This window comes from Amphibalanus amphitrite, unplaced genomic scaffold, assembly GCF_019059575.1.
Source record: "Amphibalanus amphitrite isolate SeventyFive unplaced genomic scaffold, NRLGWU_Aamphi_draft 000059F_arrow, whole genome shotgun sequence".
NCBI lineage: Eukaryota > Metazoa > Arthropoda > Thecostraca > Balanomorpha > Balanidae > Amphibalanus > Amphibalanus amphitrite.
The window spans coordinates 418,698-444,176 of record NW_024881555.1 but is presented as its reverse complement, the minus strand read 5'-3'; the positions used below and the strand labels follow the sequence as shown (position 1 = coordinate 444,176).

At 51.7% G+C, this 25,479-nt stretch overlaps 1 protein-coding gene and 1 non-coding gene across 22 annotated transcripts in view; one reads left to right on the top strand and one right to left on the bottom strand.

Moving 5' to 3' along the window:
- The window catches only part of LOC122378436 (intraflagellar transport protein 52 homolog), a 104,083-nt gene that overhangs the window by 9,906 nt on the left and 68,698 nt on the right, over positions 1-25,479 (bottom strand). For 9 of the 21 annotated variants that reach the window (XM_043359489.1, XM_043359492.1, XM_043359495.1 and 6 more), the window contains 7 exons: positions 12,640-12,754; positions 5,400-5,553; positions 2,761-2,993; positions 2,500-2,593; positions 1,901-2,024; positions 932-1,076; positions 545-647 (listed from right to left, as the gene is read on the bottom strand). In XM_043359489.1, the coding sequence (XP_043215424.1) occupies positions 545-647; positions 932-1,076; positions 1,901-2,024; positions 2,500-2,593; positions 2,761-2,993; positions 5,400-5,426 (726 nt within the window). In that variant the 5' untranslated portion in view covers positions 5,427-5,553; positions 12,640-12,754. Of the gene's footprint in view, positions 1-544; positions 648-931; positions 1,077-1,900; positions 2,025-2,499; positions 2,594-2,760; positions 2,994-5,399; positions 5,554-7,113; positions 7,185-12,639; positions 12,755-19,418; positions 19,699-25,479 lie in introns of those variants that run through there. The other 12 variants (XM_043359486.1, XM_043359487.1, XM_043359500.1 and 9 more) reach the window with 4 other exon arrangements.
- On the top strand, positions 24,799-24,870 carry Trnap-cgg. The gene has a single exon. It is a non-coding gene; the product is annotated as a tRNA-Pro (tRNA).

Sequence of the window (25,479 nt, the reverse complement as noted above, 5' to 3'; positions counted from 1 at the left end):
GGCACCATCGAGTATGTAAGCACACCAAATAATGGACACCGAATGGGCATGCATCCAGCTAACTACCCTCAGAAAGAAAGGACAGTATCCTAATTGAGTGTATTGTAAGACCAGGAAGCGAGAGCGAGCTATAATGAAGGGAAGGTAAAATAAAAACTGCTCCCTTACAATCGCGCCAAAAATAATGAGCACGGACTAAATAAAAGCTCTAACGAAAGCACAACACCGCAATAAACAGCGGCGGCTGGTGCACAACGCCTGTAAGACGATCCGGTGAGGCACAGCGTGCCCGTACAGCTGTCCACTAGAGCCACTGAGAACGCGCTCTTACCGGCCGGTTACCGGGTAGGCCACGCTGCCTTGTGGCCGAGGGCTAAAACATGTGAACTGGGATTCTAAACCTGTGCAATGGGGAGGTTTGTGCGCACCGACTGGTTGCTGGGGTCTAGGCCACGCTGCCTTGTGGCCGAGGGCTACAGTGTGTATAACTTGTTATACTAAACCTGTCTGCGCTGGAAGGTATGTTGGTAGTTGGTGTACGCACCGGCCGGTTGCTGGGAAAGGCCACACTGCCCGTGGAGAGCAGCGGCACCGCCGGCTTGGCCACGTTGATGGTGGCGCCAAACGGGTACAGGAACACCAGCGCCCTGATGGGGAGGGAGGGGGGGGGGGGGAGAGATTAGACCAGTAGCAGGGACACAAGAAACTTGAGATCAAAAGGAAAGGGAGTCAGTGAAATCGGGAGCGCCAGGGCTCTGCATGGAAATGGCGGAAAACTGGCTAGAAAAAGACGGGATTGGGAACAAAAGCAGTCGCAGTGGGACTTTTAGCGGAGTTGGACCTGCGTCGAGCCTTGCAAGACACTAGTATCTACTCCAGAATCAGGAATTCTAACTACCGTCTGGCTGGTCGTCACAGCCTCGTCACTCACTGCGGGTTGTTTCCGTCGTCATCCATGCCGACCCCGGGCGTCGTCTTGCCGGCCAGCTGCCCCAGCTGTCGGTTCAGGATGCCGTTCGAGATGTAGCACTCCTTCGGATGGAAGTACTTGTAGTACTGGGTTCGCACCACCGCGTCTGACGGGCGAGAGAGCGAGGCCACTCACTTCAAAGGCCAACACACCGATATGCGTCTCAGACATGAATCTCGCACCATGCCTCCTTAGTCCTTACACCCCGATGCGTCTCAGACCTTCACAATGATACCCTACCATGGAACCCACCAAAGCGGAAACTTTGCATCAGACTATCCCAGAGTTTGCAGCCAAGGCCATTGTGGATGTTGTTTTATCTGGACAGCACCATTTTCTCGGCGCGGCGGTCTGCCGGGGGGGGGTGGGGGGGGGGGGGGGTGGGGAGGGAGTGCCGCGGGAGCCGTAAATCTCGTGGAATTGGGCCTGCATCTCTGCAGCACCCCCACGACAGCGGGAGCCGTGTGGGCCGCCTGTGAACGCTTATCTGGCCGAGGCGTGCTCGGTCTACAAAGGGCCATAAATTGACCCGGTGCATTGTCAGCGCGGCCCAGACAGTCGGCGTGGCCGCAGACAAACGGGATTTCTGTGCAGATTTGGTCAACTCGCAAAGGAATGTTTGAGAGGTGGTTTAATCATTGGTTGAAGGCATTGTAATACAGCGGTGCATTGCTTGTGATGCTTACATATATTAAGATAACAAGTCGAAAGACCGCAGGTACCGTTCAAAACGTCCAAACGTCTCATGTGCGCTTGAATTTGACAGCCTAGTGGTTATGCATGATTATTGATTTGAAACGAAAAGGCAAATATTTCGCCAGTTAAAAGTTTCCCAATGCTACTCAACACAAAAATCGAACTGTTAAAACGCTAGTCCACTCTAGACACTAGAATCCAGATTGACCTTACCAAAACGATCTCGGGACTGACCGCTGTTGATGCTCATGCCGTACTCCTCCAGCAGGTAGTTGATGTTGGTCTTGTTGAGTTTCTCGCCTCCCTCTCCGAGCATCACCAGCAGGCTGCCGCCCTCGTCCACGTACTTCTTCAGCATCTGAGACCACATCATCAGCAGTCACATCACGGCGCCCGTCCAGTTTACATTCTAGCTACAGATTTCAAGTCACATAACAAGTCTAGCAAATGTCGAGCCTACCACTCCGACCCCATTCATCCGACCCATGACGAATCCCATGAGCACGGACCACCGCCACATCGCACATTTTCACAGGGATAACGTCCGAGCCAATGTCCGTCTCCGACATGAAATCATAACTCGATCGGCGCCAGGCGCCGCCGCTGGCCCCTGCCGGCCATCAGACCGGTCACAGGGCCCCTCTCATGTCCACTCGGCAGTCTGCGCGGCGCGCCCGCCGGCGGCGGCCGCTCAGATCTCATTGAAGTCCGACGCGCTGCCGGAATGGACGTCAGATTGACCGACTGAAGTTGGGGGCCGACGTCCCTCAGATGCGTCATACTGACGTCATTAGAGGCACGTCTGGCTGTATAAACTCAGCCGAGAGACTGACCTCAAACTCCTGCGCGCTGAATTTATCCTTCGGTCCCGGTAGGATGTAGAGCCGCGTCTGCGCGAGAATCTCGCTAAACATCTCGTCCTTGTTACTGAAATGCAGGAGATGGAGCTCATTAAAAATTTCGCTCAAAGGAGATCTGAAAAATCCTATCTGAGGGAGCATTGTGTTGAGCATTCAGCGACTGATTCCAGTCCTAAAACAAAACACCCTCCCACTCTATCCCTATCCCCTCCGTCACTGCCAGAGGACACCCACCTGCTGATTCGCCAGGTGCCCTTCAGTTTCCTGATGAGCGTCTTGAAGCCGCTGGTCGTGGTGGCCGTCTCCCCTTTGGCCGCGTCAAATATCATCCCGTTTCGGAACGGCGCAGCGGCGGCCTGGACGGGAGCGGCGGCGGGGGCGGCGGTGGCAGAGGGGGCGCCGGTGGCGGATAGGGCGGCAGCCACGGCGCCAGAGGCCGCCCGCGTGGCGCTCGCCACGCCCGTCGCCTGATGTCGCGCCAGGTTAGAGGTCAACGGTATGTAGGTATCGGGTGGGGTGATGAGAGGTCGGGAAGGGGATATGCAGGTCACTGGACGCGGGTAACAGGCTGTAAGAGTGGATCTGTCCCGCAGTCTGCAGGCATGCAATAGTCAGAGAGAACCCAAATAACCCAAATCAGCAGAACAGAAACAGAAACTATCCCAAAGCCAGACACAATGGATAACAACTTCAATAGCTGTCTCGGCCAGGGTAAATAAACATTAAAAAATGTTATAAAAGATCGAACAAACGTTTTCTCGAAAACAGCATGAATCAATCGCGGATTTTCATACATATTACTTGCATGAAACAATTATCTAAGTAATTGAGTGCAACTCGTTTCATCACCATAATGCTAATGAACTTTGAGTTCGGGGTACCTAGTTCAAAGCCATGGCGTTAGCCGCGGGGTTCATTCACTGAGCGGCAAGCTACAATGCTCTGTGGGCCGGCGAGTCATTCCGACTAATTTACGAACTCCATGGTAGCGCGGAAATTAATGGTATCAGCCGGAATGGCCGGCCGACATGAGCTGTTGACACACCAAATGGCCGCGGTTTCGGGTAGCGACCATCCATTATAAAAGTTCGCAAGGCATTTATCACTACAATTTGTCCATTGCCCGGAAGCGCTGATAAGTGAAGTCAGTTTCCGCAGGCGGAACTACCAGCTGAATCAAATGTCTGAACTTCGGCGGCAAATATTATCGTACACCAGTTTTTGAAATGGTGGTGAGTGACCTACTATCGTAAATGTAATTACTCGATCAGAAGTTGATAATAAAGCATGTAATAGCCAGGCGCACCGAAGCTTGAGCATTCTTTCTACGCAGTCAGATGAACCTTTTCCATGTATCTCGTTATGCTCTGGGAGGACGGCCGCCGTCCACTGTGCGGAACGCGTGCGGTCCGTACGGAATTTAACACAGAACCCTATGGGCGCATCCGGTCCGTACGGAAATCGTGTGCGTTCCGTGCGGACCGCATCCGAACGGCAATCAGCTGTTGATTTTCCGTCAGCTCTCCGCAAGCGTTTCGGAAGCGGTTGCTACGGAAACGAAATAACAAAGTCCGACATGTTGAACTTTTCTGCGGAGAACGCAGGCGGAACGGACGCGGACAGGTACAGTCTTCCGTCTTCGAGTTTTCAATTGCAAATTTAAGAAATAATTTCAACTCTTTCAAGATGAAGTAAGTAAACAAATTTTCCTTGACATGGCAGCACTATGTTATGCTAGTAAATTGCTATATTTTCTTTTGTAATAACTGATAATTGCTCTTCACAAAGTGTCAGCAAGTGTCCGTGAGCTTTCCGTCTGCGGTCCGGATGCGGTCAGCGTGCGGCGACATTCCTGACGGACTCCGGACGGAATTCCGTCACAGTGGACGGCGGCCTTTAAGAAACCATACGGCCTTAGGCAAAGGAAGAAAAGGAACTCCGAATTCCGACCTCTCACGTATTCGATAGAAAGAATTATCAATAGACGCATTGAGTTGAAAGGCCAATCATTTGTAGCTCGCGCTTCGATGAACTTCATCACACTATCATTTCATTACTTCCGTGCTGAACTGCTTCCGATTTTTGCACAATTCGCTCCTCCTCTACATAGGTATGAGCTGACTCATTCCCACAGCCGCACTCAATAATGCTGCCGTGTCCACCGGCCGCAATATACGTGCAGCCAAACCCAATATCGGGCTCACCAGCGCCGGCGTCGGATTAAACTCCAGCGGCCCTCGCCGGGCGAGCCCACTCAGGCCGGCCGACGCTTACAATGCACATGGGACCGGCGCTGTTATGACACACGATCATAGACCGACTACCGCCGCCGGCGCCGCTGGACGCTTCTCCGACCGGCCGGCGGGCGGGCCATCCCAGCACCGCCCCGGGCGGGGGCGGCGGCGGGGGCGGCCGGCCGCGGGCGACTCGGGCGACGGTAAATCGGGCCGACAATGGCGCCGCGCCGGACGCCGCATGCAAATAGCTCGTTCATTAGGTGGCGGGAGCGGCGGTGGCCGCCCCATTTACATGGAAGCCAGATGTAATCTGCATCTGCTTCCGTGACCGCCCGCTGGTGCCGGCGCCGGCGGGGGCAGCGGGAGATGAGAGGGAGGGACAGAGGGCTGGAGCTGCCCTCTCGGAGAGGAAAAGGGGAGAGGGAGAGCGGAAAGGGTGAAATTATGGGAAAGGAAGAGGAAAAAGGGGGTAGAAGAAGGGAGATCAAATGAGAAAGCATGGGAAGGGAAAACGGGAGTAAATAAAGGATGAAAAAATGAAGAAGTGAAGACAGAGAAGAAGTAGTGAGATACGGGATGGAAAGACTAAGATTCTTTGACAGAAACTCAGACAAGTTCACGAAGAGCACGACTTACCTCTGTGTTCATGGTTGATGGAGGCATGTTGCCGCCAGTGGAGGCACCGTCCTAAAGTCCTCTAAAGATGGCGTCCAGGTATCGCGGCGAAAACGTGTCGCGAGAAGGCGGGCAGGTCTCAGGTGCCGAAATGAGAAAGTAACCGGCAGATTAACTGAAAAAGGGAGCGGCATTGTAATAAAGGTTGGGTTTAACAGGACACTACTTAGGGTGAGTTGGTATCTACCACGTAACGGGAACAAACCCGCATAGCCAAATGTCTTTCTAAGCATCGACACATTAAAAATCCTACAGACACAAAAATGGACACAAATTGTAGTAACACTGTTTTCCACGTGTTTTTTTTCTTTTTTTACAATACGAGTAAAGTCGAAAACAGCCTGAAGGTGGACAGATTTCAATTAAGCGCTTTCGTGGCGAGAGACAAAGCCAAGGACAAAACCATCCTTCTAAAAAAATAGCATTCTTCGAGCTCCGTTTAATTTAGGTATGAGTAAAAGGCACAAGTAACACAACCGAATAATCTGAAATACTTTTTTCACTAAATAGGAATCCATATTTCTTGGTAGAAAAGGTGACCTCAGCGACAAAGCTCCCAATTACAGTCGGATTTTAAGCCTGTCTAATCGCTTTAAAGGTAGTGTGCCAGCTTTCTTGGACCGTATGGAGTTAATGGCCCAGATAAGGAGAACCGGATTTTTAGAACTTATCCATACCTTCAAAACTCATGGAAACGTCTTAAATTCTTCAAATTTTGAGTACCCCAGTGCGAAATTCGCCCCGACGGGTTGTCGGTCGTACCCCAACCACATTTCACACCACTATGAACAATAAATGCACACACTGAAATCGCTATTACCGATATGCTCATCCAATCAAGTTTCGATAAACCCGTTCATCATCAGCTCCTGCGGTTTCGAACACGCCTGTTAGGTGGTGCGGTAGACCACGCCCAAAGCCAGGGCCCCGGTAACGTGAGGTAGCCGAGTCAGGGCAGCGTGCGCTGACCCAAGCCGGAGCCGCGCGTCCTCCCGGTGTCATGTGATAGCCCGGGGCTGCCCGCGGGGATGCGGTAGACCGCGCCCAAAGCTGCGGCCCCGGCTTGGGTCAGCGCACGCTGCCCCGACTCGGCTACCTCACGTTACCGGGGCCCTGGCTTTGGGCGCGGCTTCTGCTCATACTTTGTGGTGCGGTGGTGGTGCGTCGGGCTGCGCGCTCTGACTTCGGCCAAGAAAAATGCGTCAGCTGATCATTGTCATTTCTGCCACTTGCGTGTGGTGAAATGGGGTCATAACTTATAAGACGGCTTTTTCATATCAATTATTTTACATAAAATCATATTTCAAACCATAAATAATGTTCGACAGCCAAATAAAAGAAACAATACCAATACGGGCTTACAGTTTAAGGCTCGACATTGTGTTGTCTACTATTAGACAGCTGATAACTCATTCCCGTACGTCGTATGGTCGTAACACTATAATGACCTTTGCTTATTGTCACAAGTGCGCCGCATTCGCGATTGTTGCCCGACGCCTGTTTGCAGGTGAGCCCACTACAGTTGTTATACATATCTAAAAACCGATAAACTTTTAGGCGAAAAAGGCACTATTCCAGGCCCATTTTTGATTTTTTTTTGCGATATTAGGTAAAAACAGAAGCTTCTTATCCTAGGAAAAATAAAATGGGAAATCTTTCAAAGGTGGCACACTACCTTTAAGCGCTTTAATGAAAAGCGCACGTGAAGCCTAAATAACTTCAACACTGGCTAGCTGAAAAACATCCTACTCTCGATTTTAGTTTTTGATTTTCTATTCATTCCTATCGTTCGTCTCGTGCCGTATTTAGTTGTGAACTTTATGCGATCGGACAGGCCGAGAAAAAACACGATTATGGACACTAAAATTAAGAAGCTCGCGTACCAATATGTAGGTACTTTTTTATTTTGTATTCCCGACATGAAATAAAAAATGTGATCAATTTCGGCCAAATGCTCCAAGTCCCCCGAGCTACCAGTGCAGGCTGCAACATAATCTTCATTCATGACTTGAACAGACTAGAGGGATCTTGATTCATTGAGCAATTTTGTTGAGAAATTGAATACGAATGAATTTATGGCCAGCATTCGAACGACATAAATCGACATTGGTCTCAATCCCGATAGAAACCCTGGTCCTACACATAACGGCACATCTCCCCCGTTTGATCCGGGAGTGGGGACTCTCGCTCCTGAGCTCAAACATCAGTAGCACGGCGGCGGCTGTTTGCCATCGTGCAGCTCTTGCACTGTGTCCTGATTAATGCAAACATCTCCAGGGCGCGGCAGCCGCCGGCGGCGACCAACTTTTCCGAGAGCAAACAGGCCAGACCAAGGGCCAGACGGCGGCAGACTGCGCGGCGCCCGAACCCCCCGATACCAGCCCGACGCCAGACGGTTACCATGGCGACCTGCGTCTGTGCAACGTCACTGGTCGGCTGCAGCGGGGCGGCGAGATGAGGGCCGTCGCTGCAAGACGGAAGCCTCCGGATCGGGTCGGGCGCGCCGCAATATCGCCGCTGCTTCCGCCACAAATGCCGTCTTTGCGCAGCTGAGCGGCCAAATAAATCCATCCGGCTGTCGACGTCAGTGGCGGGGTCAAACGGAAGGCTGTTGGCGAGCTGGTCATCAGGCCGGGCTCAGAGGTCATCGCCCCAGGCGGCGGGCTGGAAATAACGCCTGAATGCCTGCCGCCAGACGTCTGCCGCGCTCATGAAGGGGTGCCAACGAACGGCCCACAAAGTGTAGGCCGTTCCGAAAACCGGCCGGTTCTCAGAGGACAATCTCGTCACGGAGAACGGCCGGCAGCCTGTCCACGACACACGCCGCGATATGAAACGAACGCCGGCCATCTTTTCAGACAACAAACTACAAAGCCCCGTAAACCATCCGGCATGATATACGTGCCACCCACGGATAAAACATCCATCTAAGAAGCCGGGTATAGGCTGGCAAGAACAGGCCAGCCGCGAAGAACAAACGCAAAAAAAAAAACTTTGAAACGCCAATATATGAATACGAATCAATGCCATATTTTCTATCAGCCACCCTCATTGTGACAAGGGCGGTGGTAATCACTCATCACGTAAACACGCCCCCCCCCCGCGATTTTCACGACTAGCTAAGAAAACGGTGACGCGCATTATCAAACACTTCTTACGTAAAGTGAAAATATTTGCCTCGGATCTGAGTTGAGAGCAGGTCACCACGTCATGTCAGATGACCTGACCTCGAGAAAGTAAATGCTAACATTAGCTGCGCTGACAGAGCAATTGCCTTGAAACTTTCATTGCTTGACGAGGAAGAGAGGATGCATGAGGCATGGACACTTATCTAAGAATTTGGATAACTGTATCCAATGCAAAGACAGCTCTGGGACATTCATTTATTCTTAGGATTTATTATGGAATCTATGACACTATAAAGTATGTAATTGCAAAACTCAATTTAAACGTTGCAAAAAGGACTTAATTGCACTCTAATGTTTTCAAAGATGATGCAAACCTTTAACACCTTGCGCCCAATCATAAGAGCTTTATATCCTCGGACCTCACTGAGAGCCACTCATTAGGTACATTGGTTGACGCTGCTCCGAATGCCGCTAATTTCTGAGCCTGACTGGAAAAAGTTTGAGTGATGGACCTCCCCAGCTTAGTAGCCCGACCAGCTACAATTCTCTATGTATGCCCCAGTAGCCCCGGCCACCTGTATATTTCCAGCAGCCATTCCCGACCACCACCGCTCCCCTGTATAGCCCCATGTCGCCGGCCGGCCGAGCGCGCTAAGCCGAGCTCTCGCGGCGCGCTTTTCGGACCGAGAATGGCGCTCCGGCCGGGGCTCGGTTCCCGGAACTGCCCGCAGCCGGTAATCCGGGCCCCGTTCGACGCCCGGAGCCGGTGCTGACGGCGCGTGCCCGACCCGACGGCAGTAGTTGCCCGGACCTGGCGGCCGCCGGCGAAAATAGCGCGCAAACGTGCGGCGCGCGGCGTCACAGGGAATCTCAGATTAGTGCCTAAGTGCAGCAGATACGTCGGTAATCAGATTTAGTCCTCGTGTCCACAATGTTCGACGAATTCCACTGTTCATGATTTATCAGCGGACCCGCCGAGTGTACCCTAGTTTAAATTCTGTCCGTCGACACCCGTCGTTCCGCCGCCGCTCGTCATCTCTCGGCTGAACTCGGGGCCGCCTGACCCGGCGGACGGGTCGCTCGACCCGCTCCGCCCGGCGGCGGCGAACGGCCGGGCACCGGGCGCGGACCGATTCCGAGCAGATTGAAGCGGGCCTCGCTCCGGCCCGGAGCGGCCGCCGTCAATTGGCCGATGCCGTTTACTGGCGCGAGCTGAGATCGGTTCGCTCAGCGGCGGATCGGCGCGGAGACCAAGCTGGTCTGATGGCCGGAGTTGCCGGCGGCTCTGCGCGGAGACCGAGCCAGTAGGATGGCCAGAGTTGCTTCCCAACCAGCCGGTTAGCTGGTCCGAACGCGGCGGACATGACCATGTAATAGTTCAGGGAACGGCGGGAAAGACTGATGAAACAGACGAAAATGTATTCTTATCAGAGTTAGTGGAAATGGTCACAGAGGGATGTTGAATAAGGTAGTTATAGACTAAATGTAAGTCTGCTCTTCATTTGCTTCCATTCAAAACAGACATTGGCTTAACCTAACTTGCCAAAGAGTATTCTGTCGCAACTTTTGATGATGCATGAATTCAGGCGCGATGAGCAGATTCGGTAGCAGCATCAATTAAATTAGGTATACCTTAACTGAGAATATCTGAAAATTCCGGGACATTTGCTGTTTTTGCGAAGCTTACAATGCATTTGAGGTGGAATCAAAATACCTTGACACTATTGTGTGAGCCTTTTGTGAGCCCTTTTAGCATTTCTATCACTTAAGAAACGTTTCTCTCTAAAACAAGTCACTTTAATCGTAAAAAATAAACAGCTAAGCTCCTAACAAGCGAAGTTTCAAATTTTATCTGCATCTGCCATTCTTTTCGTATGATTTACGCATCAGACTATCAAATCCCTTTCCCTGCCACTCTCACGCCCCTCTGTACGCCCCTGTCGGCTGTCCTCCCGTCCCCCGCCTCCCCTTCTCAGAGCCCTGGACACGCCTCTGGCGATCCGCCCACTCGCGTTCAGCGCGCGCAGGTGGGCGGGCGGCAGGGGCGGCGACGGCGGCCGAGCCGACATCTCTCGGCTCGGCCGGTCGCTGGCAGACGGACCGGCCGCCGCCCCGGCCAGCGCCGGCGGCCGCCCAGCGCTGCTGGCCTGCCCAGCGCCGGTACTAGGTGAGTACCGCCCAGCGCCGTCTCTCCGCAGAGCCGTAAACAGCGCAGACACGGCAACCCGTAGATAGAATAGTAACAGTAGTAAGCGACGAGCCATCGAAAGTCGCTCAGCTGTTGTATTCGGTTGCCGTTTGTGCCATACTGCCAGAGTTGTTCGATGTTCCTCCTTGGTGTGAGTTTGACGAGCATTTTTCTTTACTTTTAGCTATACGTGCTTTATTGTTTAGAATTGAAGTGATAAAAAGATAAGTAAGGCTTTTGTCATGATATTCAAAACAATATTTAGAAATTGGTTTACCAGAAAAGCGCAAACAATGTATGATTTGCAGCATAGTGCATGCCAGTTGCTTCTTTTCAGCTAGCGTTCCGCCGTGGACCGGCTGTATGAAGAGAGTGGAGACTGACACCTTTGCCATTTATTCGATGTGACGTCCTAATGAACTGATCCTACTTTCTCTAAAAACGTAAGGGAAATCGACTCATAGCCTCTGGCTTGCATCTATGGCCAAAACTTTGTCACCAACCCATTCCCATCGTTCTCAAAACGGTGACTAAAACACGCAGGTTCGCTCAAGTTCCAGTCTCCGGCCGTCCTCAAGACGGGCAGCAGCCGCCTGTCAGATCTCGGATAGACTGTGCCGCCGCACACCTAGCGTCTTTGGTGTTCGCCCGTCGCAGTCTCCCGGCTTGAGGCCCGGCGCTCGGCGTCTCGCCGCCTGTAGAGATCAGGGTAGGCTGTGCCGGTGTGCACGGAGACTGCAGCACAGGCTACGAGCACAGGAACGTAACGTAACCAAGGAGCGCGGCGCCGAGAACACTAGACCGCTCCTGCGGCTACTGTTCTGACATTTTCAGGTACAGTTCAACGTGTTGTGCCATTTTCAGGCACAATGAATTGTAATATATTTCAATTTCTTGTGTTCCTCTATATTTTCCTTTGAGCAGGCTGTAGATGTAAAGAAAGCATCCGCAATGAAGCCTGCTCCTATCGCAGAACCATACAGATCTAAACAAACGAAAGAAATAACAAAGCACTAAAATTATCGCGGGTAATTTTTATTTAGCTCGCTGGATGGTTTCATCCATGTGGCTCAATAAAATACAGCTCAATAGCCTTGAAAGACCCAGAGTGCAACCTGAACTCCAAGCAGACAAAAATATAATGGTAAGAATATTGAAGATATAAATATATCATTATCAAACTGGAATTAAAAATCGTCATGTTTCTGCTGAGAAAACCTTTCACAAAGTCACAGATACTTTTATCTGCCGCCAATGCAGATCCTTCTCTCTCCAGCATCATTTTCATTATTCTAGAATCTCTCTCTTTCCTTCTTTCTTTCTTTCTTTCTTTCTTTCTTTCTCTCTCTCTCTCGCTCTCTCTCTCTCTCTCTCTCTCTCTCTCTCTCTCTCTCTCTCTCTCTCTCTCTCTCTTCTCCAACGATCAGCTCCTCCCACCTATGTATGACGTCACCATTCCCCTGTGAGCCCGGGGGACCTCCTCCGCCGGAGGCCGATCCGGACCGGGGGCTGCGGCCGTGTGGGTAAACGAGACATCGACCCATCGGTCGGCGCGCGGCCACCATCTATTTATTCGGCCTATTACCCGGCCGAAAATCACGTTACACGCGGGACGCCTGAATTATGCAGCCCCCCCCCCCTCCCTATCCTCGGGTCGGGCGGAGCGGTGCGCGGCGCATCCGAGCGCCTCAGGGACACAAGGTCACAGCAGATGCGGTCATCTGAAGATAAGAAATCAGCAAATATAGTTACTCGCTGAATTCTAATATCATGTATCATTAGCATTACGTTGAATACCGGTGGGTTCCGGGGAAATTTAATTAGGTGGTTGATGCTAGCAGCGGGCTAGTTGAATACCATTAGAATTTCAGCATTTGCTACTTACCGAGGTTGTTATAGCCCCTGCCAGTAACTGAAGCTGCTATTCCGCTTGGAAACAACCGTCTCTTGAAAGGATGTTTACAGGGATGAACTTTGTTTGACCTAGTCTAGGCCAACTTCTGAAATAGAAATATCAAAATTAATGAGCCAATTTTTTTCTCTCTCTCTCTCTCTGTTGCCAGACACTCAAACTAACACAAAGTTGAGGGCTAAATCGAGCAAGAAGTAAATTAAGACATCCCGAAAGTGGCGAGACAGTCTCACAGACATCAAACATAGAACAAAGACTGGGTGCTCACTGTCAAGAACAGACAAATCCAGTTTGCCCAGCTGACTGAAAGCCGTCACACGAAGCCATCACCGCACCCCTCCCCCATTTCATAGCGGTTGATGGGGGACCTTTCCCAATCCCCAACACCAGAGGTCATCTGAGGTCACCGCCAACCCTCCCCTAAATCCCTGGTAGCTCGAGTCCGAAATGTCATCACCCGACACCGGATGGCCGTGGTGGGGGCGCCGTCGCCGCTGCCGAGCCCCGTATCGGACCAGGCGTGTTTATCGGCCGCCTTCGGCAGACACTGCTGTCAGCGACCCGATACCGCTCGGTCGATAGACTGGCCCACAGTCGTCAGTCCCGCTGACAGCGCGGCCACCGCGCAGATTCCGCCCCGCTGACAGGGCGGCCACCGCGCAGATTCCGCTCGCGCGGAACGCCCGGCTCGACGGCGGACCGCGCAGATTCCGCCCCGCGCGGAACGCCCGGCTCGACGGAGGACTGCTGATTCCGCCCGAGCGGAATTCCCGGCTCAGCACGGGCCGCTAATCCGCAGAGCCGGACGGTCCGGGGATTGCCACCGGACCGTCCGGGGATTATCACCAGGCGGTCCGGGGATTGTTACCCGGACGGTTCGGGGTACGCCGTCCAGCCCCACACCGGGCCGACTTTCGCCGTCGGAATACTAACCGCGGTTGTTATCGCCGTTGCGACAGGCGGCGTATTAATGTTAGATCGGCCGTCGACACTCCGATTTCTGATGTTTGTTTAGAGAGAGGGTTCGCGGGTTAAGCCGCTCGCCTTGCGCAGAAGTTAGCCTGTTAGTAAAACGAGCGTGCAGCGCCTGGGGGCGTCGCCGGGCGGGAACAAAGGAGCCCTCGTCAGCGTGCCCCTGGGGGTATTTAATAGCCACTCCTGTGCGTTACTAATGTGAACGGCACTTTTGTCCCGAGCTGCACCCATTGTTCTGCTTTGTTATTTATTGGAAAGTGCTGCTGGATGATTACCTAGGTTCGTTTTTTTGCAATGCTCTATTGTTGCGTCCTATTGATGGGGATACTGCCATGCAGACAAAACGACAAATAGACCTACAGTCTGGGTTAAACTGCCAGTCGCTAACTCGAAAACCGCTCATTAAATGTGTCTCGAAAATGTAAATATGAAACATTTTCTCGGCCAAACTCTATCCAAGCGCGACGCAGGATTATGCTTTGACCAACATTCGTGTACTGAATAAAGAACACAGACCAAAATGGTCTCTCAAAAGCTCCTGCCCCCGATAACTTGCTGCTCTCCATTCAGGCTCGGACCGCGAGCCCGGGGCGAGCAGCTGTCGCGGGTCGGTTTGGATTCTGGCCGCGCACATCTCTACCCGAGGGGAGGGCAGGGGAGGGGAGCCGCGCGGGGAGCGGCGGGGAGGGACGGGATCGGACGGGAGCCGCGAGGGGCGGGGCGCCGCCGGTGACGGGTGCCGCGCGCCGTTCGAACGGACCCGCGTCACACGGTGACTGGGAGGCGGACAGGGAGCAGCGGAGGGGAGCGCGGGACGCCACGCGGCAGAGCGAGCCGCGGAACACCACGCGCCGGACACACGGTGAGGCAGCCCGACAGCGGCTGGCTGGGGTGCGCACTGCGCAGTGTGGCAGCTCATTCCGAAATTGGACCCAGCTGCGAGGGATGAGTTTTACGGAGGCCTTGATGATACTAAAAGCAATTTGCACTAAGGCGCCTGTCGGCGATGCCATTTTCCAAGAGAGCATATCGGGATCCGTCTGGCATTTGGACTTGATCATTTATCTTCTCACCAGTGGGCATTACGGCAACGAGGCCATTAACGTCATTAAGGCCAGCCAGAAATCCTCGTAAGAAAACGGCCTTTGTTTGGCCGAGGCCATTTGCAGTCTCGGCTCATGAGCTGAGCGAGGCACGTCCCGACTCTGTCTGCCAGCTCGCCCCGACTCATCTCCGCTGGGGACGGCCCGAGATGTGCGCTATTGATCGCCGCGGCGGCGTTTGTGACGCACCAGGTGCGCCGCGGAGACGAGCGCGCCGCACCGCGCCACGCAACGGTCCGACTGTCTACATCGATTCTCGATCGGTGATTAGTGAGCAGCGGCGTGCACGGCGTAGCGCGTCCCCTCTTTGTGGCGCGCATCGGCGTCGGATTTGCCGCGCGTGCGCTCATTTGGCGTGCGTCACGCGAGAGAGACGAGCGCGGCGCGACAGCACGGCGACGCGAGCGCCATTGATTGGCGCACCCGTCACGTTACGCCGACTCTCGAATAATGGATGAGCTCCGGTCCAGTTGGACGAATCGATGCGCATTATGGCGAAGGCACGCTATCTGACCTGGTGGCCGGCGTCGCCGCACCGACGGCACCTTTGTGCGCCAGCAGACGGACAGTGAGCGCGTGCCCGCCGACTTTTTGTACCCGCCAGCTATTACCGAATAATTCGAAAAGCAAGCTGGAAAATGCAGCAGAAAAGTAAGCAGATGATGAAACGAAAATCAACGTGGGTTGGCTGTTGCCAGGGGTCCGAGTCTGAGCTTCAAAATTAATAAAACAAAACTCGCTTATTTACCAAGATGATTTTCAAACCTCCTCTTCTAACGCTGCTAGATCGCTTATGCATACAAAACTCCATTTCCCTTGTGTATTTTACCATGTCCCTTGTATGGTTCTATCACGCTTTCACCGTGACAATATGCTGATTTCAAAAATGCTCAATCAGCCCCGGGGTGTCGGCTGGGCGGCCACCCAGCGCCGCCGGCTGTTGTGTTTGTGCCACCCACTCGGCGCCGCTCACCGGGCCCCGGAAACAAAGACGGACCATCTGCCGTGTACCGGTCGGCCGGTCCGATTGCCCCCCCCCCCCCACACACGTCCCCCAGCGGCACCCCTCCGCGACCACCGGTGCGGATGCAGCTGCGCGCGCCTCATTCAGGCCTGCACGCGCGCGATAACGCACTTTAGCCGCCGCGGAAATCGATATTATCGGGTCGCGGCGCGCGCGTGGCTGGGGACGCGATACCCGAGCGGCGACACGCGGTCGGCCGGCGCGGGAGGGAGCGGGCCCGGCGAGCCGGCGCGCCGGCGACAGGCGAGCGGGCCGCCGTGATTAGACGTGTCGTTAGTGTGTGATGTGTAATTAGCGAGCGCATATACAATGCGTAACGCCCTGATGGAGAGGGTGCTGCGTTACACACAGGTCGTTACTGCCGGAATGATGTGGGAAGTCGCGTTAGGGAAAATTACAGTTGTTTGGCAGCTTTACTACGCTGCGCTTGTGCTGATTAATACTCGTATGTTATCATGAAAACATAAACATAATATCATATGTACATGATTACGGGCAGTAAGGATATCACATTTCAAAGAGCTGCGTAACTTAAAACGAACATGATAATCAGACAACTTATCTTTATAACGAAAGCATCTAGCTACCCTCACTGATCAGGGTTATTAGGTTTCAAAGAGCAATATTCCTTACCTCCCGCATGATAAAAGTGGAGCTTTAATTTCCCGATCTCTTTCATGTGTTCTACCATTTTTACCCGGTCAGCCCGTGGGCCCCCAGTGTAGTGTGTTGAGCTCGCCCGAGCGTGGCCCGTCGGCGACTTTTGCCAGCAGCTCTGGGTCTTCACAGAGATCGATGGTCCTCTGGCGCCGCAGTAAGGATTCCCTATCGCCTGCGCCACCGCCAGTCCCAACCACTGTCCGAAACACGTCCCTCCCCGATCGCGCAAACAGCGTCAGTGACTCTTCAGAAATGTCGCATTAGAGTGAAGTTTTCAGACAAAAGTTCCTTTGTTTGGCCAAATAGGTCATGGAATGAAAGATACCATTTAATCTAAGGTCAACGAAGCGTTTTTCAATGGAAAAATCTCAGGCATCTTCTCTTAATGTGAGTGCATTGTTTCAGTGATTGCCAAACTTCTGAGTTTGCCATTACTCGCGATTGCCTTACTTCCTGATCCCTCCTCCGCACCACTCGCGACAGTTTATTACATTTTGCCCGTGCCGTCTTCTCATCTGGAGTGACATCCCGGCGGCGCCGAGGTCCCAGTGTGACCAAACATCCTCTCCGGCCGGCGCCTCCGGTGGCAGCTCGGTAATGGAGCGGTGCGCAGAGCTCCCCAGACGCCGGCGGCGGCGGCACTCGAGACCCGCCGCCGGCGCCCGCCGGTCCCCGGGGCCTCCCGACGGCCAGCGCCACCCGCCGGCCAATTAGCCAATTAGCCAGAGGCCGGCTAGTTCCGCGACGCCGATCCATTAGCGCATTAGCGGAATCAGCATGTCGCGCTGCCGTCGGATGATTTATGACGGCCGAGAGGGAGCGCAAACGAACCGATCCCAGCTGATTTTTCGCTGGCTGCGTCGCGTCGTTAGTGGCTGCTGGATATTAACCTTACATAAAGGCCAGCGTTATTTGGCTTAAATTGGCCCTCCAGACTCTGAATAGAAGACGCTTTGAAGTGCGTGAAATGCATAAGTACCACAAATGCGTGTTTGATTCCATTTCTGGGTAACATATGTAAATTATGCAAAATGTTAGAACAAACGTCTGGCCGTATTCGTGCCCGATTCAAACTGCGCTGAGTGGCACGTTGGGGCAGCGCGCGCTGACGGCTGGCCCGACGGGTGACGGCCGCCGGCGGACCCGCCCAGCTGCGGCCGTGCTGTCACCATATTGTCCCGTGCACCGGTCCGGCCAGTTTTTGTTGCTGCGCCACACGCGGACAGCTGTCGCCGGCCGCCCATCCGCCACCGTGTTATTGTCGTGTGCCGCGCTCGAGTCTCCGCCGTCAGCTGTCCTGCACTGGTAGACTGTACCGCACGACATTGGTGCTCGGCGGCGCAGCGGGGATCACAGGGAAACTGTGCGGCGTTGAAGTCTTCGGGAAAAGGCCAACATTAACCTGGAGACTTCAACGCCGGCTGCAACCGGCGTTGAAGCCCCTTAGCCGCTTGCTGCGAATGGCTAGAGGTTTTTCTGAGGCAGACAATAAATTGCTTGGTTTCAGCAACAAAAACATTCGAAGATGGATCACCAAAAGCGAGAGGAAACTGCCCTTTCAGTCGGTCTTATGGGGTGGGAATGATACTCCAGATGCTGGAATTCTTAAAACGATAACTTTTAGGGTCCAGCTTAATGTGGCAATAAATCCTGAAGACCAGTCAGTGGCAATACCCTTCGGCAGTGGGAAACATCAAAGGCAGCTGATATTGCATCAGATATATAAATTTTGTAGCTTTATCAAAACCAACGATGACTTCCGCACTCGATGTTTTAGTTCGACAATTCACACGTCGTTCACACAATTTTGACCAAACTAGAAAAACTTCAGTGTAGCTCATGATTAAATGTTCCATTAAATATAATGCTGTCAGGCAGCACTGACTAGCTCTGAGCGAAGAAAACCCAGGTTTTAACTGTTCACGGGGATCATGGACATTTAACTAATAAACCTTGCTGAAACATCCGAGGATACCTTCCCTCGTCCTCACCCTCTCCTAGTTTCGCATTACCTGGCCTGTGGTGGGTAGCTACTCTTCACGGTAACTCGCTACCCTCCGCGTCATTGTGTCACGCCACGTGTCAGTGACCTGTCGGGACAGTCGCGACGGAGGGTCGCCAGCCGTCACGATCGAAACCCCGTCACGTCACACGTGTCCGGTCCGGCCGTGACGAGTCACCCCGGCGAGCAGCCGCATTTGTAATCGCCGCGGGCAGACACACGGTCTTCCCGCCGCTCTGCCTCTCCACTGCTCTGCCCTGCTCTCGTCCGACCGACGCGAGAGCGCCGTCGCTGGCGGCGCGTTGCCTGGATACGGTTGCCACGGTTACGGCGGCGGCGGCGGCGGCGGCCGGTCGGCAGCCGCGGCCGCCACTCGCTCGTCGCCAGCTGTCGGGGTCGCCCGGCGGGCTCCAGCCGGGTCGGGCGGGACGACCCCGGACCGGGGCGGCCCTCTGCTCCAGACGACCTTCTCGTGAGTACGCAGATACTAACGGCGTGGGTAGTTTGAGCATAACTCAACCCAGTTACACCATGTGGGCAGACTGGGGGTAACAGAGCAATGTAACTCGTGTTTGATTGGTGGTTATAGGTGTTAAGCATTTTGTGATGACATCTCTTGAACAGATGGTGATTGTTATACTTCTTACAGTCCAGTTGAAGTCTAAGGCTCCTTCATTTACAGTAACAGTAGAATCATACTGTGTGCAGTAGAATGAAGGTGCACGATAATTGTAACTTCATTGTAGCAATGCCCTTGTCAAGACAGACGAAATACCATTTAGCAGACATGCTCTCTTTGTCTCAGATCATACAAGCAAAAACTTCCAATTGAAAATCACCCTCACACTTGGTTAAGTTCGGGTAGCGTTTGTTTTAGCTCGGAGCAAAGAGCATCGTCAATCGCGACATGTTTCCCACGCATTATTTACTAGATGCTCCGATAAGCTGTCCTTTGCTTGCACAACGACATTTTTGACAAACTACTCACCTATTTGACGCTAGTTGAATGACATTCTTCACGTCCCCCTATCAAAGCCTTCTTTACCAAGACATGTTTGAAAGCGGCTGTTTCCAGAAATGTCAGTGAGTGTTATAAGTGGCTTTGAGTTCTCAGTAGTCGGCACAATCACTTGTGTCACAGCAGGGAACAACACGTTTCTTGGAAGGTCGCATTTCGGAGTCAGGACAGTCCTCCAACTTGCTGCCGAACATCCAACAGCGGAACTAGTGCCTTGCTAGTGCCATGAAAATAACTGCGATCTGCGACCAATGAAATCATGCAAACATTTTTCTAAAGGAATCGCACAAGACACGTGCATTCAGTTTCTCTCTCTTTTTTAAACACACCTTCGCTTACTCAATAAGATCGTAATCAACATTCAAAGAAAATAGCAATCTATCAAAGCTACATGAGTTTGCAATATTCATCAGCTGAAAAATGGCATCCATAAGCCAACACACGCAGCCGTGCATCCCTCGGCGCCAACCATTCACACCTTTGTCCGGTTCATGCATTAGAAAATTAGGAGTATGGTGACTCACTCGACACTTCCTTTGTGCTATAGGCGACCAGCGACCAACGCCATAGAAGAACCAGCGAACGGCAGTCGGAGGCGCGCAGGAGCGGGGCGACAGTGACGCTCGCTACCACTGAGGATTACCCTGCTGGACAGCGGTGTAACGACCTTCGTCCCCAATTCCATAGCCTCTGGTGAGTAGCATGGGGGCGCTCGATTCATATTCTTCTGGAGCCACAGTCCAGTAGAGTACGCCATTTACCCGAATATGAAAGATGCCAGTCAGGGCATCGTCAAGCGTGTCTGTCGCGGGGCGTCTGCCGCGGGCGCCCGTGGCGGGGGCGTCCCTGGGGCGCCGGGTCATCGGCTCCGGCTCCCGGCTCCCGCTCCTGTCAGCTGAGCGGCGTCCCCTCTGGCGCGGCTCCCCTCGTGCGGAGCGGCCGGCGCCAGTGGGCTCCAGTCACAGGACAGCCCACCGTCCGGATGGCATCGACCGGCATCGATTCCGGCCCGGACAGCGGGAGGGGCGCTCTCGTGGGGCCCGGCGCCGACTCTAATCCGATTCGGGGCGGCGCGGCGGCGGCGGCTCCCCTGTCCTGTCTGTCGGACAGCCGGCGCAGCGGCCGACGACCTCGGCGGACCAGCGACCGTCAGCCGAGCTCAGCGAGTTTCATCGAGCAGGGGAGATTCCCCGCACAACTGACATGGGGCTGGCCGGGATGACGTAGCTACAACAGAGCTGTCTGTAGATGTAAGCATGGGGCGAGTGAAATATAGATGCTCGAAATTGGCTGCATCTAGATGCTGTAAGCAAGGGCCTCCTTGCTTTTTAGCATCTAGCAGCTCTAGCTAACCAAAAAAAAGATAACAGATCGCAAAAAAGTATCCAAGCTCATCTGTAAACAATAAATGCATTTGAAGTAGGTAACAGTGAAAATAACTCGATGAAAAGACAGCCGCCCAAAGCAAGAATTTGGAACAACCACTGCTAACTAAGAACATAAGGGATACATTTCATTCACCGTTTCACTGATCCGTTCCAGACGTGGACTGGAGCAGCGATGGTGGCCAGAAGTGTGGCTAGTGACAGTCAGCGAACCAGTGACCACAGCAGTAACCGCAGCAGCCAGCGCACCGAACGGAGCGCACAGGTCTACACAATACCTGCGCCGCGGTAAGCCGGAGTAAAATCGCACCTAGCCTGACATATGCCCTTATTTCCTCACAAGCACCGAAAGAGTAAATAAATTTCACAGCAGACAATGTTTAAATGACGGTTAAAATTCGCTAAAATATTACGATGTTCCTAAAAAGTTACGATGCATGTTCTGGACAAAGAAACATAGCTTGGTGAATGGCTTGATAGATACTTTGAATAAAAGTCGATTTAGCTTTGAATTATAGAAAATAGAACAAGGAAAGCCTATTCATGTTTGGCTCATATAACATATCATATATCATATAACATGTATGTAAGTCCTGACAGCAAATCAAAATAAGAACTCTGAATTCGATTCGCTTACCATAACAGCATTAGCAACATGTATGAAATTATCATTCGAAAGGGAGAATAAAGCATATCACTTATCTTGCTCATGAGTAAAATTGCGCTTCTTAAGTCGCTCTTTTGCCTGGATTATTTACAACTTCCATATTTACACATTTTGCGTTACTAGCGGGCCATTGTTTATGACGCTATAAAGTCACTCAACCTCACTTAGTGTCGAGAACAATGGAGCGAAAATAACGCCTGCAAGGCATTTTCTGTGCCGGAGCGTTGCGTTGAAACGGCTCATTTCGCGACCCCTTCTGTCGGCGGTCTCCGTTTGCGGCCGCCGGTTTCCGCATCATTAAAATACAGAACATTAACGCTGCAGAGCTCTCGCCGCAAAACTATGCCAGGGGACGAGCTTTATTACAAACAGGAAATTGACGAGCCTCCTGTGGAATGTTAATGCGTTTTCGCAGCTGGCGGCATTTCCTAGTAAAAGGCAGAAATGGTGCGAATAAGGGCATCATAATTCATAAAACTAAAATAGTTTTTGTAAACAGGCGACGCGGAACTTATAATTTCAAAAGGTAAAACTTGCATGTCATGAAATCAAACCACAGCTACAATCAGAGCACCATGTTAACATACCAAGTTCGCAAAATGCTGAGCAATGTTAAAAAATGCAAAACGTCAAATGAAGCCATCATGCAGTGGATACTGTAGTTAGCTCACCACTTAACTACCCACACATGCATGCCGCCCATCATCGATCGCAAGGCGGCCCACGCCGGTCCGTGGACGTCCGATTTGTTCAAACAGCGGCCGCCAAATTGCCCCCTGCCGTCCCGCCGGTCTATTACACTTTGATTAGGTCAAATAATGCGCGCCACTGAATCTGAATGGGCTGCATGAATGGTTAACGGTTTGACAAATGAACGCTTGTAGCAGGACATGAGCGCAATTACCCAAATTTAAAATTGTGAATGAGTTCGATTCGAGTGGATGATACGGTCGTTTATTTTTTCAATGAACTCATTAATTACAAGAAGCCATTTTTGCATAGACAGACGGATGTATCGGGTCAATATCGACACTGAGTCTTCAACAGTTTGGTTGTGAGTATTTCACAGCGTTCTGTCTTTCAGTTTTGGCGTCCTTGCTTACAGCTTGAAATGGTTCTTAACTGATTAATTATTCCATTCGTCAAGACAGCGAAAGCCGCAAGAGGTTCATCATTCTGAACTTAGTGTAAAGTAACAAATACAATAACACATCTGCAATATTTTGAGAAAATCTACAAAGAACAATACAATGCCATGACACAATTTCATCATAAGACCAGCATTGTTAAGAAGTCGCCCGGCCTGCTAACAGGGTAAATACCACCATAAAAGGAATAATAATCACTTTGCAATATGTATCCAAGTGCAAGACGATAGTGTCAGATTAAAAAAAACTTGATTATTGCATCATTCTGAAAGGCAATTGGCCACTAGTCTGCTGTTGAATGGCATAGAAACTGAATTGCAGAGAGGCATACATTCACCTCCATTTTAGCTACCTTAACTAAGAACAGCCATTGCCATAATAGGTTGGCTCTCTGCACCACCATGCAAGGTACTAACTTACTTGCCTTCATTAGCCTTCCCCATTCCCCAAGTGCGTGAAATCGCCACCAGCTCTCCCAAGTACCTCTTGCCACTTGTTCTCACCAGCAGCCGTGGGTCAATGACCCTTCGACGGTCATCGGCTATCATTGAGGCCGCTGGATATCATCACCAGCCACCAGCGCCTTCTCAGCTCACCATATGACGTCAACAGCCACCGAGCATCCCCAGCTACGGTACAGGTCACCAGCCGCCGGTAACCACCACCACCAGGATTCACCAACTACCAGCCTTCAGCACCAGCCAACCGTCTACGTTACCAGACCAGTCACCAGCCGTCATCAACCGTCACAAGTCACCAATCAGTTTCGCCCGCCGTGTTCACTGCTGGCCTTTGTGTTCTATGAGTCATAAGGCACGCGGTGAATGCTAAGGGAATAACTGAATTCTGCTAGAGGAGTAACAGCAGCAGCCTTTGTGTTCTATGCGCCATAAGACACGCGGTGAATGCTAAAGGAATAACTGAATCCTGCTACAGGAGTAACGGCCTCGTGCTTTATGAGTTATATGGTATGCAGTGAATGCTGAGGGAATAACTGAGTCCTACTTATAGAGGAGAAGCACTCTGAGGGAATAACGGAATGCTACTAGAGGAGTAGCACCAGCAGCCTTTGTGTTCTATGAGTCATAAGGCACGCAGTGAATGCTAAGGGAATAACTGAATCCTACTATATATAGGAGTAACACCAGCAGCCTTTGTGTTCTATGAGACATACGGCACGCAGTGAATGCTAGGGGAATAACTGAATCAAGCTGAATAACAGCAAGTCTTTGTGTTCCATGAGTCATAAGGCACGCGGTGAATGCTGGATCCAGCGAGAGGGGCAACAGCAGCAGTGGCAGCAGTGGCAGCAGCATAGAAACTCATCTTGAGCGCGACACAGTGCGCCATGGGGTATTATGCCCCACCGTACCATATCCGGCTAGGTTCAAAGGCTGCAACGTTTAATTGCCCAGGACACGTTCTGTATTTGCAGGCTTTACAAATTTAATGAAGTATCTAAAAGCGTAACACTCCAGTGCTATGCCAGTTATTCGTGCCAGCTAGCGGGCATTCACGGGGTTTCACGAAGAGCTGATGTGCGAATTTAAACGCTTCAAGGCGTCGTATTTTTTATGCGTTTCATTGCTGCATTTAACTGTGTGTACTGGTAACAAGTATTGGAACAATATGCCAGGTTTGATGAGTCAAATCCAAATGAAATTTTTCATAGACTTGTCAACGCCCAGTATACCTTATACCTACGCTTAAAAATATATTCCATCTTACCTAATACAGTTTATAAGTTTATGTACAGTTATGTAGTTTATGTACCTAATACAGTTTATGTAGTTTTATAAGCGTTGCCTGCAAGCTGAAAGCTTTGGGAAGAATGGCAGTCATGAATGTTGTGATCTTCGTTTGAGTTGCTGGATGATGAAACTTCATGCTGGTAAATCATCATTTTTAAAGTCGCAGTTTTTAACGCGATCTTCATTTCCCACCGACAAAGTCACTACATACACCGATCCTCCACTCCACTCCGCTGTGCGAACAAAGCTTATGGATGGAGTGCTGTTTGCGGAATACGAGTGTCTGGTTATGAATGATTGGTCGGACAAATAAACGTTGACCGATGCTGGAAAGTTTTTTAACCTCAGCACCCCTCCCCCCCCCCCGAGTCTTGGGACGCGGCTTACAGAAATTGCATCGGCTCGTTGGTCTAGGGGTATGATTCTCGCTTCGGGTGCGAGAGGTCCCGGGGTCAAATCCCGGACGAGCCCGCCTTTATGACCTGAATGACCCGGGATTGGGTCACGCCCCACCGGTTTACGCTGCAAGTCTGCCAGGCCTGGCTTCGCTTACTTTTAATAGGTTTTTACGTGTAAATTTTTTTTTCCAATGATTTTGCTGAATGGCAACTAATTATCGCAGGAATATGTGATATGGCGGAAAGCAAACGCTTTGACCACAAGTTAGAACCATCAGCCCAGTGAAATTACTTAATCAAATGTCTTAAAAAAGCCGGACAACCCATGCCGGACAGCAATGTTTCATGCTTCAATGTCAATGCTAATGCTTTACAATTAAAATAAATAGCAGCTGATTAATAGGAACTTATAAAACTCACTCCCCCAAAAAGATACACGGAGCAATGATCATTGATCAATCATCAATTACCCTATCCGGCCTATTCTTTATGCATTGTTCTTCGTTCGCATCTCGCATCCTCTAGATTAATGCCATCAAACTTACAAGCGCTTCATTGAAAACAATGGCTTGTTTCTAAAACAAAAAAAGTTTTCGAATGCGAGTATACTGAAAATAATGCGTGTTTTCGGTTGTGCAACAGTACCTGTGGGAACCATAGGCAACGTCAAAATAGCTAAATA